This window comes from Caloenas nicobarica, chromosome 1 (genome assembly GCF_036013445.1).
Source record: "Caloenas nicobarica isolate bCalNic1 chromosome 1, bCalNic1.hap1, whole genome shotgun sequence".
Taxonomy (NCBI): Eukaryota; Metazoa; Chordata; class Aves; order Columbiformes; family Columbidae; genus Caloenas; species Caloenas nicobarica.
In genome coordinates, this window is record NC_088245.1 from 178,749,564 (window position 1) to 178,768,855 (window position 19,292).

Genomic DNA, 19,292 nt, shown 5'->3' on the forward strand with positions numbered 1-19,292 from the left:
AAAATGCACAGGGCACGAACATAAGCCTCTCAACATCATAACACTTAAATTCTTAGCATCACTTGTGATAAGGTATATGGATTTTACAGTTTGAATATATTTGTAGACTACAAGTCACAAAGCAAGCCATATATTGCTGAGGGAACTCTCTATCTCCTCCCTTCTCATTGACTCAGTGGACAGGTAAACAAATAGTACCGACAACATATGTTGTACATGACCTAAGGATTTCAGAGTGTTTAAAAAAACGATAATTAAAAAGCACAGTGGCATTTCTGTTGTGCTTCTGGCAGGTGCTTCAGTATATAATTTTTTAGATTACATACTTCTGCATTCATCCTTAAGACTTACATAAAGCATTTCTTAACTTGTCATAATTCAACTGGTTCTGATGAAAACTTTGCATCTTTCATCTTTGTGTAACACATCTTTGTGATCTAGAGTACCTGAGAATTTCAGTTTCAAGAATCTTCCTGTCTGAGAAGCTGAGTAAATAAATGATGCATCATCTACTGCTTCTGTTGTTTCTTGAGTTTGCTACCATTTAAAATCAATGTAATTTACACTTTGTCAGTTCCCATGGTTTGATTTTAATGATCGTCTCTATTGCGACCTGAGTGGGGACAAATATTAAAAATCTGGATAATTTCTGAGGTGTTTTGTGTTTTTTCTAGTCTCAGGTTTTTTCCTGAATGGAGAAAAAACAAACTTTAAGAATAGTATTCTCAAGATGCTGAGAAGTAGTAGTACACATATCAATGGAGAAGGTGAATCACACAGAATCACAGAATGTTAGGGATTGGAACGGACCTCAAAAGATCATCTAGTCCAATCCCCCTGCCAGAGCAGGAACACCTAGGTGAGGTTACACAGGAAGGCGTCCAGGCGGGTTTTGAATGTCTCCAGAGAAGGAGACTCCACAACCTCCCTGGGCAGCCTGTTCCAGTGTTCCGTCACCCTCACTGAGAAGAAGTTTCTTCTCAAATTTAAGTGGAACCTCTTGTGTTCCAGCTTGAACCCATTACCCCTTGTCTTACTGTTGGTTGTCACCGAGAAGAGCCTGGCTCCATCCTTGTGACACCCACCCTTTATATATTTATAAACATTGATGAGGTCACCCCTCAGTCTCCTCTTCTCCAAGCTAAAGAGACCCAGCTCCCTCAGCCTTTCCTCATAAGGGAGATGCTCCACTCCCTTCATCATCTTTGTGGCCCTGCGCTGGACTCTCTCCAGCAGTTCCCTGTCCTTCTTGAACTGAGGGGCCCAGAACTGGACACAATATTCCAGATGAGGTCTCACCAGGGCAGAGTAGAGGGGAAGGAGAACCTCTCTCGACCTACTAACCACCCCCCTTCTAATACACCCCAGGATGCCATTGGCCTTCTTGGCCACAAGGGCACAGTGCTGGCTCATGGTCATCCTGCTGTCCACCAGGACCCCCAGGTCCCTTTCCCCTACACTGCTCTCTAATAGGTCATTCCCCAGCCTGTACTGGAACCTAGGGTTGTTCCTGCCCAGATGCAAGACTCTACATTTTCCCTTGTTATATTTCATTAAATTTTTCCCCGCCCAACTCTCTAGCCTGTCCAGATCTCGCTGGATGGCAGCACAGCCCTCTGGCCTGTCAGCCACTCCTCCCAGCTTGGTGTCATCAGCAAACTTGCTGATAGTGCACTCAATTCCCTCATCCAAGTCATTGATGAATATATTGAATAGTACTGGTCCCAGTACTGACCCTTGAGGCACTCCACTAGATACAGGCCTCCAACCAGACCCTGCCCCATTGACCACGACTCTCTGGCTTCTCTCCTTCAGCCAGTTTGCAGTCCACCTCACTACCCGATCATCCAGTCCACACTTCCTCAGTTTTGCTGTGAGGATGCTGTGGGAGACGGTGTCAAATGCTTTGCTGAAGTCAAGGTAGACCACATCCACTGCTCTGCCATCGTCAGTCCACCTTGTTACGTCTTCATAAAAGGCTATGAGGTCGGTCAAACACGACTTCCCCTTGGTGAAGCCATGTTGACTGTCCCTGATGACCCTCTTATCCTTGATATGTCTTAAGATGGCACCAAGGATAAGGTGTTCCATCACTTTCCCAGGGATGGAGGTGAGGCTGACCGGTCTATAGTTGCCTGGGTCCTCCTTCTTGCCCTTTTTGAAGACCGGAGTGACATTTGCTTTCCTCCAGTCCTCAGGCACCTCTCCCGTTTCCCAAGACTTGGCAAAGATGTTTTTGTTTGAGGAAAAAGAGTTAATACTGATTCTTCCTGATGCAGCTAAGAGACTGACTTTGTGACACTTGCCTCTGTCCAGTACCTTAATATTCTTTTAGGTATTTATTCCTAAATTAAGTGTGAAGTTGTAGAGCACTGTATTCATTTTAGGTGGGTTTTAGTTATTTCCATTTCACTGTGAAAAGTCGTATTTAAATTCAAGTCCCATTATTCTTACTCCTTTTTAAGTAAGAATTGTACTAAACTGTTGGATGCTATTTAGTGTGTGATGAGTACAGAATATCTGCATACAGTTGGTGCTGAGCTAACATTCAAACAATACACATTTCAGTGTTTTACTTTAGGACCAGGCTGGAGTCAGTCTGTGGACTAAAGCTCCATAGTAAAGTTGTCTTTCAGATGAAACTAGGTTGAAAACCCAACCTGTTTGTCGGTTACGCTGTGTGATGCAAACCGAAGTGTGGTTAGTGGATTGCTTATTTTACTTCAAGATTTCTTATCTGGAGTAAAATGCAAATGGAATGTTTACTTTAGTGGATTTGCAGGGCCAAGCTGGCATTGCAGAAGTGGCTGAGTAGCATAACACGTTAACTCTACCCAATTTTATCTTCTACTACTGTCACAATAAAACCAATAAAACAGACTGTAAATTCCATCCTCTTCTGCTTCAGTATCAAACCATTTGGATTAGGCAGCCTTCAGTATCAGTTTAGGAAAACTTGTTTGACTTCACACTGAAATGGATGAAGAGTGTCGCCATTATCCTTTTCACTGAGTCTATTGCAGGATAATCAGCACCAAACAACTTGTGAACATTGCACTGTCAGGGCTATTTTCGCATTGATAGACTAGATACCTGCTGAGAAATACTCTGTAAAACCTTAGGTGTCACTGTGGTTTGGAGGGAGATACTTCCAATTTAAAGGCAAACTTTTAAGGCCACTATGTGAAGCCTATGACTTTATAGGATAAATGCCAATATTATTTCTTCCTTTCTTGCATAGAGAAGTACTGATAGCTGGAAACCGTAACATGTGAGTTTTTTATTAAAAACAAAACACACACACACACAAATACCCCCACAACAACAAACAAACACAAACAACAAAAAGCCCTAGTTTAGGATTTCAGGAATTGTCAAGGTATTATTGGCTTGAACCTTGCCTTGACAAGGAAGAATAAAAGTATGGGTAAGATGATCTAATGAATCAATCCGATTGGTGAGAAGACAGGGAAAAGTGAAGGAAGAAGATCATGGAGAATTTCAGACTAGTGTTTCTCACATGCAAACAGAACCACAGAGCAGAGAGGAAAAAAAAAAAACAACCCATTATTTCTGCTGTAGAAGAAGGAAAAAGCAAGGAACATATTATGCCTGGTAGGGAGAAAACAAGCAAGAATGGAAGACAGAAAGCTTCTGGGATTGTATGTGGTGCCAAACCTAAAAAATGTTATAAGATTTCTGTGACAGAGTTAGAAGGATAAGTAGTACATTGGAAACTTGGGAGATGGAGGAGTTTAATTTATTGAATGCATTTGATGTTCTTTGATTTAAAGAAGCAATAAAATCTGGAATCCTGTTGTTTGGGTATAGTAAATAGTGTGCAAAGTATCTCTGGGGTGGGAAATCAGTGACCTAAGTTATATGGGAAGATGGAAACTTCTGTTGAAAATCCCTGACCAGTAAACCATGGAAAAAGCCAAGTCTTTGGCTTATGATCTACAGAGGCTACTGTTTTCCTGGGAGCATTCTACTATGCCTAATTTACTGTATGAGGTCCAGGATTATAGTGGGCTATGAATAAAGCTATATATTAAGTGTTTCGTAGCTGAGATTTTTCAAAAGTATTATTTTCCTGCAAGTTTATAGTAAGCTCTTATTGAAATCAGCTGTTAAATATTCGCACCAGAAAATGAGATTTGCCCTGTTTTGGAACATCCGGAGTTATACAAAATTTGTGAACTACTTTTATTACTTTGCAACTACTGGGTTATAAACTTGGATTAGTTCTATAGGATTTGGTATATGAGTTGACAGATGTGATATATGATGACACTTTATCTTCTATTGCTTACACATACTAGTCATTGGGAAAGGATGGGGACAGTTCATATTAACTACAAGATGGGATTTCAGTTGCTTACCCAAGTGTCTCTCATTCATTCGTTCATTTGCTATCAGTTATAGCAGATATATTGCTTTTTCAAGCCTGTCACACCAATAAATCATTACAGATTGTATGCGTTTGTACAGTGCCAAAGTGTAGCATGAATTTTAAAGGAAATCTCCTATTTTCTTTTCAATCAGATGAGCAACGTGAAGAGACTACAGCCACGGCTCAGTGCTATTCTTTTTAAGCTTCAGTTTGAGGAGCAGGTGAACAACATCAGACCTGACATCATGGCTGTCAGTGCTGCCTGTGAAGAGATAAAGAAGAGTAAAAGCTTTAGCAAGCTGCTGGAACTAGTGCTGTTAATGGGAAACTACATGAATGCGGGTTCTCGGAATGCACAGACCTTTGGATATAATCTCAGCTCCCTATGTAAAGTGAGTTTTGCAATGTCCATGTTGAGTGTTACATTCACTTTTTCATTTGTTTATATTATGCTACTTAAATATATGGTTTTGATGTTTTTCCTGCAGTTAATTTTTTTTGGTTTCATAATTCTTAGCATTAGTTGATGGTTTGAACAATACAGCTAATCTGTGTGCAGTCATCTTGAGACTGGCATGCATTTAAACTTTTAGCAGATTCCATATTGAGGGAATAATAATAATTAAAAAACAAACCCAACAACAAAAACTAAACCAAACAAACAAACCAAAACAAAAAGAACACCCAAAGAAACCATCTAAATGTGGTTATGGAAGGACCATACCACTGTGATCATAGTAGTTTTGTAGTCTTACATGTCTAAGTCCTTCTAAGACTGTCACATTCTAGTCTGTTTTAATATAGTTTTGTTTTCTCTTTTACATACATTTTCTCCTTATCTGATTCTCTTTTGTTGTTGCTCAGTTTCATCAGTTTCCTGTTTCTTCTAATTCTCCTTACATTTTTACTCCTTTAACTTTTATATGAGGTATATACAAGAAAACACCTATACTTTCCTGAGTGTTATATTATAATTGATTGTTATCCTAATTGCCTTCCCTTTGTTTAGTGTTGTGGTTTTTTTTCCCTATGCCCTCTACAAGGTCACTTCAGAGTCTTCACAGATTACACATGTGTGTAATAGTCCGTATGAGAAAGGAATTATTTGTAAGTTTGTGTGTGCTCTTTGTCTTCTCTCAGCTTCTTGATCGTTTTACACAATGGAGAAAATACAATATGTTAGATTTATATTCTTTAAAATAATCACCTTTACTCTGCCATGTTTCAGAAGAATTCTTTCATGATGGTTCTTGAGTTTCTAATGCAATAAGTGTAACTTAAATATTAATAGACAATAAGCTATACCTTCCCTATTCTAAAGTAAACATTTAAGCATGCTTTAGCCACCTAGAGAAATATAACGTAGGTGAAATTATTGAGTTAAATGTACAATTTGTTGAGAAACATGTTCAGAAGAAAGATACTAATGATTTTCTCTCCAATTAGGTACATTTATTTCTTGTGTATGTTTTTCCAAGGTCTGGTTATATTCTCTGTATTTTTAATTCACAAAGCAACAAAAAAAGAAGTATATTTATGAAAACGATATGAAGGTAATTGTTACAGGCACTTTGCAGAACAGGATCAAAATTCAAAAATTATCTTGGAGACATAATTTAAGATCTAGAAGATGAAAACTTTGAAGGCTACTGTGAAGTACTGCACACAGGAAAGGGAACTGACATACGCAGATAATTAAACCAGGCTCTAAGTCCCGGCTAACGCTACAAGCCTCTGATTATCTAGGATCTCATAGTTGCTTAGATTTGCATGCTTACAGGTTATTTAGCTTTACAGGAGCTTACAATGTTCTGTTGGAAAGGAAAAAATCTCTTTTTAGTGGACCTTGTATGTATTATAAAGATGATGATTATCTACTGGTTACTTGGTGCTGGTAAGGGTCTGACAAGTGAAGCCTTGTCTGGATTACTGCAGAAAATATATAGACTGGTGAGAATCCAGCTGATAGTAACACGTAACACTTCTAAAGGGAGAAAAAAGAATTTGGGTGTATTTGGTTTAGAAAAGAAATGAGAGTAACATGAGGAGGACACAGGAGTGTCCTTTTGTTATTAATTTATGATAAAGAAGTCATTTGAACATTTGTTTTCTATGTAGCTAGGGTAGGAGATGGAATACTTCGCTTTGCTTGTAACAAAACAAGTTTGCTTAGAAGTTAAGAAAGCTTTCTACCCGAAAAATAGTTAAGAACTTGATAGTGAAGAAGACTGTAGAAAGTTTTTGAAATTCAGATGTACTAATAATTCTCCGAGAGTCTCCGTGAGGCCAAATTAAGACCTAAAATACTTAATATTTTGAACAGGGTATTTAGTTAACTAGTTGGGAAGTGTGTGCATTTTTCTTAGAATCATGGAATAATTCAGGTGGGAAGGGATGTCAGTAGGCATCTAGTCTAACTTGCTCAAGAGAAATGCTCATCACTACCAATAGTCTGTGGGTGAAGTAGATAGAAAGCTATATGGACCAAAAAAGGCAATTTACTCTCTATTATTAAAATGCTTAGTACAGTGTAATTTTGACATTGTATCATCTTATGTGATTAGAAGTGGTGATACTGGTTTACTCCTTTCAGGACTTCCTTCAATTATGTACTCAATAGGTTTCATTTGCCTAAGAAATGTGCAAGTAAAAAACCGAAATTCCAATGACAAAAATTTCATATATATTTGATTTGGCATCACTTCGTGCTAGTTTATAAATACCAGACCATGGTGCTTAAAAACTTATCTAGGGAGAAAATAATGTCATTTCATTGTTGTTGGATATGAGTACAATGATGTCCCCACCCATGGCAACGGGATTGGACTAGCTGGTCTTTAAAGGTCTCTTTGAAGCCAAAAACCATTCTATGATTACGAAAACTACCAACTATTATAGATTTTGCTGAGAGGCAGAGCGGTTATGTCCACCTTAGAGATTGTCTGTAAAAATTCAGATCTCTGCCTCCAGATATCCCAGGACAAGTGCAACCTACAGTCAACTACTTGTTCTTTGGAGATTGATATATTTTCAGAGAGAATCATGGCAAGTTTGCATTTACTCTCCTATGTGTATCAGGGTACTAGTCGCCAGTTGCTAATTTCCCTCATCCAATTGTGGCCTCATTTAGGAAGCCCGTGAGTGCCCCAGGCCTTCACTGGTTATGAAATTGTGTCTTACACAGACAGATCACTTTGTCTGGAAACATGGAGGTAAAACTATGTATGTGCAATTTTGGGGATTTTCCTAACTATGTGTAGTGTCTTGGTTAATGCTTAATCTCCTCTGTTCTGAGAATAATAAACTGGTTCAACTAGTAAAAATATTAGTATTAAACTAGAAAAAAACCCATCACCAAAACCAATATTCCTTCAAGGCCCAAAACTCGAAAGCTGCAAATTGCAGACTGCTTAGTTGTCTGCACAGCAGTTTTCAGTAGAGGTTCTGAGAACTTAAGAAATTTGCAGTGTCTTCTGTCCTTCAAAAGTGGTTTATGTAGTATTTGAAGAATATACAATTTATCTGCTCTTCTTCATTGGTGCCTAACTATGGATAGGGAACCACATGGACTATCCACTTTACAGAAGACAATTCCATACCTTGTCCCCTCCCTGCATCACATAGAATTGAATTGTAATAGTAGTTCTGCATCAGAGAACATACGTGCATATTCTCAGAAGAGGGATATGATATTGGTATGCTAATACTCAATCATTTATTAAATACTGATATATTAAAATTATCTGCATGTTTATAACACTGGTTTGTTTTTAAAACTAACTTTTGTTAACTACATGTATTTTAAGGAGTGTCACATTGCAGAAATTTTGTGTGATGTTTCAGTTATTGAGACATTTCTCTCTGAGATTCCCAGTACAGTGGAAGGAACTTATAACACTGCATACAGTGATGACCCTAGAATATATTTTTTGGTGTTTGATACATATATGTGTTCCATTTTCTGTTTATTTTGAAAATTATGTCTCACTTTATTATTAATACAGTTGTCTGAAGGAAAACATATACATTCTGGAACAGTATATCTCATCATACTTATTAAAATAGTATCATTTTGATCTTTGAAAATAATCACTGACTTTTTACAGTGAAGTATGAAATAACTGCAATGATAACAACCATCCACCATTCTCCATTTTAATTTACATACAGTATGGAAAAAGAAAATAATATACTCTAATTTGATTTTTAAATTAGATCAATAAAATGCCCTTCAAGTGATCTCTGAGGATATTGGGAAACACAAGAAGTATGAAAAAATATCTTTGTAAGAAACTTGCAACCATGGGAAAAACTGTGGTAATTTATATAAAAATAAATAAACGTGTATCTATATTTAAATTGGGTTTGATCTTCCTTATTCAGAAGTAATCCTCATATAGCTCTGTTTCTGGTTTTGAACCCTCTTTGGAAAGGGAGGTATGATAATTTTTCCTTTATGCCTTGTTGTTGTAGTTACTCTTACACCACTGAGCGTTGATGATCACTTGTGTTTTTCATGGTAACTGATCTAAAGAACAGTCTTGAAATTGAAACAAACTAACCTGAGTTTTCTACTTGTTTAGTGCTAGTTGTAAAACTGCAACTAAAGATTTTTTTCCCTAATATTCAGATGTACAAGTCCGTGTGCGGTTGTGGCAGCCCCTTAGTATGTGTGCATGCTTTCTATGTGCCTATGTACATGTGTACTTTTTCTCTTAAATCGTTTTATGCAGAAATAGTTTTTAAGTAATGAGGAAGCACTTCAATATGAGATGTTGTTTCCTATTTCTAAAAATCTCTTGGGCAATTTAAAGACTGGTTTAAACAAGAGACTGTAACAGAAACCTCTAACTGTTTGCCCATTGTCAAATGTTAGTGTTTTTACACAAGTAGCTGCAAGTTTTAAAATGGCTGAGCTTAAAATAATTTTGTATATATGAAGGGTTCAGTAAGAAGAGTTTGAGCTTGAGAATCTTGGAAGTCAAAGTTTTTAAAGAATGAAGCCTATGAACTGCCCTATTGAGAGCTGATAACAACAAGAACTTGTGCAGGCTGAGGTTGTAACTTCCACTGCATAAATATCGTTAGGCTAGAGTTAGCTTCATACATAAGGAAATCATGTCATGGAGTGGACTTGTACATCATATATTGTTAAATTTTGCTGATTTAGCTCGGATTTTTAAAATTTATTTATTTATGCTTTCATGAGTTTATTCTCGGTTTTGCAAATATTCCTATATTGCTTAGATAATCACATTTTAAAAAGAGAAATGTGTACTGGTTTTGAGTACAGAACTCAAATATTGCATAGAATTAAAAAATATTTAATGTGATCTTTCTAGGGACTTTTAGCAAGGGGGAAATGAAACAGCCTGTTACTGAAGTTATCCTTTAAAAGACCTGTACCAGTTCAACAGTTTGTTCTTACGTTTCTTGGGTTCATAATTAGTAATATAGCCAGAAGTAATCTTTTTCTCAGTGTTTTAACATTTCTTTTTTTTCTCTCTAGCTGAAGGACACGAAGTCAGCAGATCAAAAAACAACACTGCTCCATTTTCTTGTAGAAGTGTGTGAAGAAAACTATCAGGATGTCCTGAATTTTGTTGAGGATTTTCAGCATTTAGATAAAGCTAGTAAAGGTGTGTATAACTGACTAAAAGTTTTGATTCTGAGTGTCGTTTATGTGAGATGATGCTTATTTTTTACTAGTTATTTTAAAAATGTACATTAATATCATAGATCAGTAATTTGAGCTGCTCCGAGTGGTCTTGAAGATATTCATTGTTTTGTCCTCCAATATTTGCTGCAGGATTTCCCATTACATTTTTTCTAACCTGTCTTCTAGAATCATTGTCTAAAATAGATTTCTTTTGAAAGTTCTTTTCTATTACCAGATCTTAAACTAGTTCCTATTTTCAATTTTTATGTGCTAAATGCTGTACAATGACTCGGTGCCTTTTAATTCAGAAATGCAGAAAGGCTGTCATACCATCACTTTTTTTTCTTTTTTTCTAAACATGAATCAGAACAGTTTTGTCTTCCCTGTCTGTATACTTTTCATGCAACAGTAGTGTTGCAAGTCTGGAAAAACAAATTCCTCTTTTTATGGCTTCATCGTGCAGCATAAAATATGGCAAATCTCAGTACAAGCAGCAGCAGCAGTCTTATTGCAGTTGATTTCTTAATTAAAAGTGCCTTCTCCATATTTTATCACAGCTTAAGTAATTTAAACTGACTAACCATGGAGTTAGAAATTGATGCCACCTCAGCTCTGTCCTACTATTGCAGGAAAAGAAGATTGCATGGGCTGTCTCAGTTAATCATTTCTTAGTTTTTGGCAGTTTGGAGAATGTCACCGTTTATCTGTATTGCTTTTTACAGTGTCACTCTTATGCCTCAATCAGTCTCCCTGCCACAAACTACAGCTTTGCAAAACCTGTGTCTGATAGAGAACTTGAGATAGCGGTCACTCACATGGAGTTTGCTTTCTGTTGGCACGGTTCTTAAAGTTTCCAATTTTAGTTGGTGCATTATAGCCACTTAAAAGTTCAAGTATTTTCAAGCAGCTGTCAGATGTGTCAAGCCCTTCATCTAACTGTACTGGTAACAGAAGGAGTTTCTGCTGTGTATAAATTTAGCATTTTATTTATTATAATTATTTTCAGTGTTACACGGACACTGACTTTTTAAAAAATTATTATTATTACTACTGTGTTATTGACTGTATTGTTGTTGAATTTTGTATATCAGCCAGAAAAACTGAAATGTTCATTATTAGAAGCCGTTATTTTCAGTGTAGACAGCCATCTTATATGAAACTGCGGATTGTCTCCTAGAAAGCTTCTGAGATATAAACAACTGACCATTCAAAGAGTAGCCAGTCAAATTATCAGTTAGTCCAGGCTTTCTGGTTTTTTTGTGTTTTGTTTTGTTGGTGGTGTTTTTTGGTTTTTGTTAGGTATCTGCTATTGACTAGATAAATCTTTGATCTCATTCAGTATGTTGTAGGATGGAAATCAATGACTAAATTTTCAAGTTTATATATTGAATTTATTTTGGTGTATTATGAGATGTATTTTGCGTTTCAGTTTACCGTATGAAAAAGACAAAGACTTAGGATATCTTTAACAGTATATCAGTGTGATTGTTTATACTTGTTTCCTACCTGCAAAACTCCATTTTGTCTTGGAAGTCTCCTCCTGCACTGGAATTTTGGAAAATCCAGCAGATCCCAAAGACTGCAGCTCATGAGGTTTTTTTGAAAACTTTTAGTACTTTTGCAGAAGTAAATTTTTATGGAGCAAGTTGATTTATGTGCACCATTTTTTGCACAGTAAATTTTTGATGAAGTGTATATTTTTGCTTCAGCTTAGCGAAAGGTCAGTTAAAAAAAAAAAATCTGTGAATCTGTGGTTGTGATCAGCCATATCCAACATAATGGACTCACCTTGTCTGATGTAACTTACTGATATGCTGAAGACGACAAGTTGACCAAGACTGATTCACATTGAGGTTTCTGTAGTGAGCTGGGAAACACAGCAGGTATTGCAAGGCATCGTTATCGCTGCTAGGGAGAGTGATAGAGGGGAAGTCATAAAAAATCTTTTATCTTGATGATCATCTAGTCAAATATGTGTATTGCAGAAGAAATACTGGTGTATTAGAACAGAATTAGGGTGTTGAGGGCTTATTCCAAGATACTGTACTTAGTGCTTAACAAGAATAATTCATCCTGGATTGTATTTATTGGAGGCAGGCGAGACTTTCAGTGAACTTGGAAAACCACTGGATCCAAAGGTTACGTCTAAGGTTTACGGGCTGCTGATATTATAGAAGAAAGAATGTCGGCCTGGGTTTTTCCTGTCATCCAATAGGAAAGTTCTCTTTACGTATATGCTACTCTGTTGCTCAAAGTTGTTGGGTGAGGAGATACATCATTCACTTCTGGTTTTGTATCATACTAATATAATGTTAATTTTTTCTGTGAACAATACAGATTGAGTTTTGTTCCAATATTTTGTTTCCAAATCCTTTTCTCTGTCTTTTGTCCTAGCAAAGGTTAGGGTCTTGTAGAGGTGGTGGAATACCATTGACTTCATGGTTTCACTGAACTTTGCATTACTATGCATTTATTAGTTTTGGTTTGATCACCATGAAGTGATTATTGAGTCTTCTACAAGCTTCTTAAAACAAGTTACTTAAAATACGCTTTTTTAGAATTCTTCCTTGACATGACTGTCCTTGTATCAGCCAGCCCATTTGTAGTGTACCTGATACTGTTGGTGTGGGGGGGTTTTTTTGTGTACTAGCTCATTCTTAAAACTTCTCTCTCAAGTTATTTCTGATTCAAAATGGTAAACATTAGAACATTACAATTTTTAGCAACTCATTTTTATCCTTTTTAGAAGAAACATTCTTGCTCCTTTCATTGCGTTAAATACTGTCCAGTAATTGTCGTACGGTAAGCTGTTAACATAACTTGCAAAACTTTAAAGGCAGTGACAAGGTCTGTAAGTTGTGCAGCTAACGTGTTTTAGAGTACTTTATAAATGACAAAATTCACCATATGCAAATTAGAATAAAATACATTTCTTTCAAATGTAACTATTACAAGCAAGCAGCAAGGGACATGTGACCTATGCAGTTGTAGTTTGAGGATTTTTTTTCTATTATGTGCTGAAGTTTTAGTTTTTGCTTTTATAATACTAGAAGTAGGCTTAATTCACTGTTACAGTACATGAATTAAAGATACCTTTTTGCTTTGAAGTATAACAAATCCTGTTTTTTAAGTACTCTTAGATCAGCAGGAGGGACTTTCATTGTAGCTAATGAGCTTACTGATATGACAGTTCCTGAAGATTCATGTAATTGAAGCTGTCTCTTCTTTTAAACATAATGAATTTCCTGCTTTTCTGTTAGCATTCCAGACAAGAAATATTTTGTTAATTTAGTCCACTTTACTAATTTCTTATTTTCTGGTACTCTAACGATTTATATTGATTTATGCAGGCTGCTGTTTTATTTGATTGACTCTAATTTACACAGACCTTACTGGTAACAGTGTATACAGTCTTCCTTTCATATTGTAATAACAATATAAAACTGCAGGTTTTCTTTCCTCTAGAAGTCATTAACTCATTGTTGCTTTACAAGTAACTTAACCCAAGTAATTTAACAGTTTTCTCATTTTTGAAACTTTATTCAGGTTTTTTCATAGATAATTCATTTTTTTTTAAGCTAGGCACCAAATTGTAAATGCGAAGTTTGATCTATACTCTTTAAAAACCAGGACACTCCCACCTACAACATCTAAAAATTAGGACAGCATGAGAGAACAATATTTTTTTCCTATTACAGAATTTCTAAAAGTCTATGGCAAATTTCTCAGTACTATTAAATAACATACTTTCTGCTACGCGTTGCTTGGGCTTTTGTTTTGTCTTAGGTTGCAAATTCACAGGGTGTATTTTCAGGTAGTCAGGATTGTTGTGTTTGTTTGCATGGGGTTTTTGGTACTTTCAGAAAACGTTACAAACTTCATGAGCTATTCCGTACTGTACTATATTAAGTCGCTACTGAAATCAATAGATCGTTTCACTATCTTGCAGATTACACAAGTTTCGAAGTTCTTATAACAGACTCATAGTGTGGAATAGTAGCCCATTCAGAGATTTACTTTGAAAACAGTTTGTAACTAACATGGTAACAATTTTATCTTAATTATGCCTCTTTTTGAGATTTTTTTTTTTTAATGCCAAGGCTTGTGTTTTTTGTGGAGTTTTTGGTGGGTTTTTTGTTATGTGTGGAATGTTTCTCTGCCTTAAATGGTAGTTCTCAAGCTTGATGGCTATGAAAAATAACCAGGTGACTTGCTACCAGTCAAAGCCATTTCTAGAGGTCCATTTTTAAAAATCTGTATCTGTTACCTGAATTGTCTTTTTTGGTCGCTCTTCAGAAAGAATAAAAAGAGTTCTTCGGAGTATTGAAAAGGGATCTGTATCCTTCTTCGTTTTCGGATGTTAATTTAATTAATTCAGCTATTAGGTAGCTTAACTTATAGTATACAGTTCATCTGTGTTTTTGTTAGGGTTTTTTTATATGTAGATTTGTGAAATACAATTGAAAGCAGCTATTCAGAGATTTCCAGGAATTGCAGAGAATAATGTGACAAATGGCTCATGTTGCAACTTTCTGGTATACACAGGCCTGTAGCTCAAAATCTAATGGTAATAATCACAAAATTTCAGGAATTGTCATAAAAGTCAAAACACAAGGTTTATCTTCCAAGTGAAAATCGCTGTATTACTTGCACCTATTAGAACCTCTGGTTCCTTGGTATGTGATCCTGTTGGTTGCATATCAGGACATGACCCAAGGGAGGTATCAAACTTATGTTATGCCTTAGTTTATATGTCAAGAAGCCAATGTGTGCTTTATAAGAGCTATTGAATACTCTTGTAATTTAGTCTAGAGGCATATAAGTCTATAAGTATTCCTTATATCAAGTGAAAAAGTCTTAAAAGAAATGTGGACTTAATTAGAGGAATTTTATCATAGTAAAGAATTTGATTTTATGTCCCATGGAAAATTGATATCAAAGTTGAACAAAATGAGAATTAGTCAAATAACTATATAAAAAAGAATGCAATATTTAATTTTGTAAAGGAACTTGCTCATTTGGGGAACAGTTGTATTGTGATTTCTAAAGATTTACTGTTACTAGGAGTAGAAATGCCCCGGTAAAATGAGGTGATGAGACAAAATTAACAGCTGTCATTAGAAAAGGGTTAGAAAACCATAGTCATGAAGAGGACTAAAGTATGTGTATGGGGGTAATAAAGAAGAGGAAGATATTTCACTTAATTAGATTACCACAAATACAAATTAGTTTAGAAAATTAGATCAATGTGCCTAACTATCAAAAGAGTAAGGTCACAGAATTGCCTTCTTGAAATTTGTTTTCCTTGGTGGAAAAAAGCAACTGTGTGCTTTAAGATGGAGTTAGATTGCTTATAATAATGATTATTTGAATGTGGCACTCAAAATAGCAAATACTAAATTTTATGGCTCAAGAGATAAACAGTAGTAGGAATTGAAGTTTTGGGTCGATTTGGCTTTCAAACAAGACTCATATTAACTGCAAAGTAATGGTATCAGCCTTAAAATAGATACTGAAGTATAACAAATTAATGACAGACAAAGAATTCCATATGGAAAAAGGGTTTTGAGATAACATTGTTTAAAAAGAACAAAAACATTTTTAAAAGTGATCTTTTTTCCTTGCTTTTTGTTGTCAAGACTGTGAAAACGTGATGTTTTTAGCAATTCATTTTACAATATTATAGAACACTAAGCAACAGAGGAAGTTATAAAGTATTTGTCCATGTATGCAGTACTTAGATTAGAAGTATTTCAAGCTCTAAATTGTGTGAAAGAGATTCTTATATATGACCAAAATAACATATTATTTTGTGGCTACTGTTTTTTGAAACTATTTAAAGATAATTTGTTTTTTAATCTTGAAAATCTTAGGCTAAAAATTTATATCTGTTTACCAGAAATGTACCATTTAAGACATAAAATGTGCCACTTCAGCATTAAGATGCCATACCAGAAGCATTAAATATTTGCAAAGGGAAATTCATGGTGGTATGGTTTAAGTACACATTTAAATATTTCTACGATTTTGTGTTTATTCATGTTTTTTGCACCCCTGTCTATATCTTTAATGGATCAACAACTCTTGCTCTATTGGGACACAAGTTCTACATTGGCATACTACAGACTTGTCATATTCCTGTCTGAATTTATGATTTTATAATAAATTGAACTTATTGAAAATAAGTTCACCTTCTGTGGTATTTTTTTTCGTCTGAGTACATTTCACAATATAAAAATTTTGGTTTTAAAAGATGATGGAACATACACAATACTGTTATATACTTATTGCAAATAACTTTTTGTCTTAATGTTCATAGCTTTAAGTTGTGCACAATACTGCTGTCTGGCAAGTAATTTTAAGATACAATTATGCAACGAACTGCTGAAATATGACTGAAGTATTCTAGTTCCTTTAGGGCATGGAAGTATATGCATCTCTTGCAAGCATGAATTAGCAAAGTGAATATTAAGCGTTTGAGTATTTGCACATTTTTACCAAAACAACACTTAAATTTGTTATACAATATTTAAGTATGTCAGTCGTCCATGAAAGTAGCTTTCTTTTTTTATCTTCTTCCAGTGATCCAACAGTTAAGTATCATGGTCGATACCTGGTGTAGTCCTTGAGCACCTGGTTATTAAAACATGTAGACAGATCAGGATTCACATAAAGCTGTACAATACTTTTAATGTCATATTTATTCAACTGGGTATAAATATGTGGATGTTACTGAGAGATTTCATTGCTGTATAGCATTTTTAAGTGTCAGTGAGGTTAAAACAAATAAAAGTTTATTGATAGTCTATAGAGGAAATGTAGATATCTACTGAAAGACAAAGAAAAATATCAAATGGGTTATGCAGAAATCAGTTGTAAAAGGAACTTTAAAATGGCAGAAAGGGCAATGGAATAAAAGTTTAATACATTGTGCAGATGCATAGACTCTCAAAAGTAAGAAAGCTTAATTTTAATGAATAGGGAAGTGTGGCAAATGCATATATATGTATGTGTGGGTTCGTGTATCTCACTACCTATATATCTATCTCAGGGAGCTAGAGATTGTGGTGATGGGATTGTGAAGAAAGCTGATAAATCTGGCTGGTTTTAAACTTCCATTTTAAACTTTGCTAGACTGCTGTTCATTAACATTTCATGCTAACTGTTCCTTCTTAATCGTTATTAATCGCTATCACTGTGTATTCCAAGCAGTTAGTTATTAACAACCGTACCCTTCATTAGCTGGGGACATAGAATCCGGTGCAGCCAGCGCAGCGCTTCGTGGTGCGGGTCCCCACGGGTCGAGGTGATGAGGCTCAAGGCCTCTTCAGTGAGGGAAGTTGCAACTGGTGCGAGGGTCTTCTTTCTCTTCCCTCCTCCCAGTTTGATTTCTTCTTTTATGATTCTGTCTCTTGGCAGCTTTTAGTCCACCACCGCACCATATCACTGTGTGCTGTGCAATACTGGAGGATTTTGCGTGGCCATTTTTACCTCTTGCCTTTGCCTCTGTTTCTTTCTTTCAGTATCAATCCAAGGATGAATTAACAGACCATCAGTGACTTGTTTGACATTCACAGGTTTCTGTTTTCAGCTTGCCTGTATTTTCAAGTTCTGAGCTTAAACTGTGCACCGTAAAAAGAAAGATGTGGTGTCAGGCTGCATTTCACCCAAGAGGTTCCCAAAAGAAGTTTATCACGTGTCTAGCAGGCCAGGGCTCTTGTGTACGTAGCAAAGGGCACACTTAAGATAAGGTCTGAAGCATATTCCTACTGATGATAGTACGATGATTACTGGGCAACTGGGTACAAAAATGCTTATGCATTGTTTACTGGTTAAACTGCATTAGACTGCTCATATTTGAATTTGAGTTCAAAATAGGAGAAAATAAGTTAAATGCTACTTAGAGAGCTGCTTCTTTCATGTGTGCAACTGGAGTCTGCTTTGGCTACAGCAAGTTCAAGGGCTCAGGCATCAATGGCATTGTCAGAGTTTTGGAGAAAAAAGGATTTCATCAAGAGTATTGTATACTGTTATACATACACCAAGAAAAATTAAAAGAAAAAAAAAAGGGGGGGGGGGGTGCAAAAAGGTAGGAAATGGCTGTAGAAGGCAAGAGAAAATGTCATGTTGGGAGAAATAAAGCATAAATATTGTATTTTCAGTATTCTGTGACACCCAATAGTGTATCCAACCAGACCTTATTCCACCTTCTAATATTTTGCCTCTGGAATATTTCTTTGTTAGTGCTCTAAACCATCTTAACAATACAGGGATTTTGTTGTTGTTTTTTGGGAGGTTTTTTAGGCTATATTTTGTCATTTAACTTTAATTTTAAATGCTACATCAACAATATATTGGCAATTTAAAAAAAAATATTCAGTAAACTCTGTCCGTCAGGCCAGTATGAAGTTCAAATGGCAAAATCAATAATATATTTTCAGATATTTGTTTTTTATATAATACTATATAGTTTTCTGCATCAGACTTGTTACTGTCACTCTCTCTTCTCAGAATATAGGAACCAGAATAGCACAAGGGATGCAAAACATCTATAGGCAGAGGAAGATTGTGTTGACATGGAGATTGCAACCATTCAAGAAAATTGTCATACAGGGTGGGCAGCACGTAGGATTTCTGAAATATCTGTTGCAAAAAGTAGCAGAAGGTTTACAGCGATATAAATGAGAGAGCACACAAGTAGTAGCATTTTGCTTTGGAGAATTATTTCTAGGATTTGAGATAAAATGGGTGTAGTCCCAAAACTAGATGAATTATTGCTTTAATTTTAAGCAAGAATAATGATCTGGGGATGGCGGAGAGGAGAGAAAAATGTCTCCATAAAAAGTTGTTGGAAGAAAAAATTCAGAGTACAGTATTCTCATATTGTATACAAGTTTCCATTTCTGCATTCCGAGATGACTGAGATATGGAACTAAAAGTTCAATAAATACATGTTTTAGTAAGTATATGTTATGCCAAGTTTTGCTGTGGCTATTGTAATGTTGCGTGACTGCAGAATATTTAAGAAACTGGGAGAAAATAGTGATTTGGACAATTACACATCTTTTTGTCTGACCTTAATGATATGAAAGTTCATAGAGGAAAGAATAATCAAACATGTGGAGGTTAATGAGAGTGGCATAGAATGGAAATGAATTTATTGGTAGTAGACTAATCTGCTAGCTTTGACTATTAGTTTCTTTTTTTTTTTTATTGACACATGAAATCTGTGTTGACTTC

At 35.7% G+C, this 19,292-nt stretch overlaps 1 protein-coding gene across 1 annotated transcript in view; it reads left to right on the forward strand.

The window, feature by feature from the left end:
• Positions 1–19,292, forward strand: part of DIAPH3 (diaphanous related formin 3) — a 203,793-nt gene that overhangs the window by 95,471 nt on the left and 89,030 nt on the right. The window contains exons 19-20 of the mRNA XM_065631897.1: positions 4,546–4,785; positions 9,903–10,032. Of these exons, the coding sequence (XP_065487969.1) occupies positions 4,546–4,785; positions 9,903–10,032 (370 nt within the window). The remainder of the gene's footprint in view (positions 1–4,545; positions 4,786–9,902; positions 10,033–19,292) is intronic.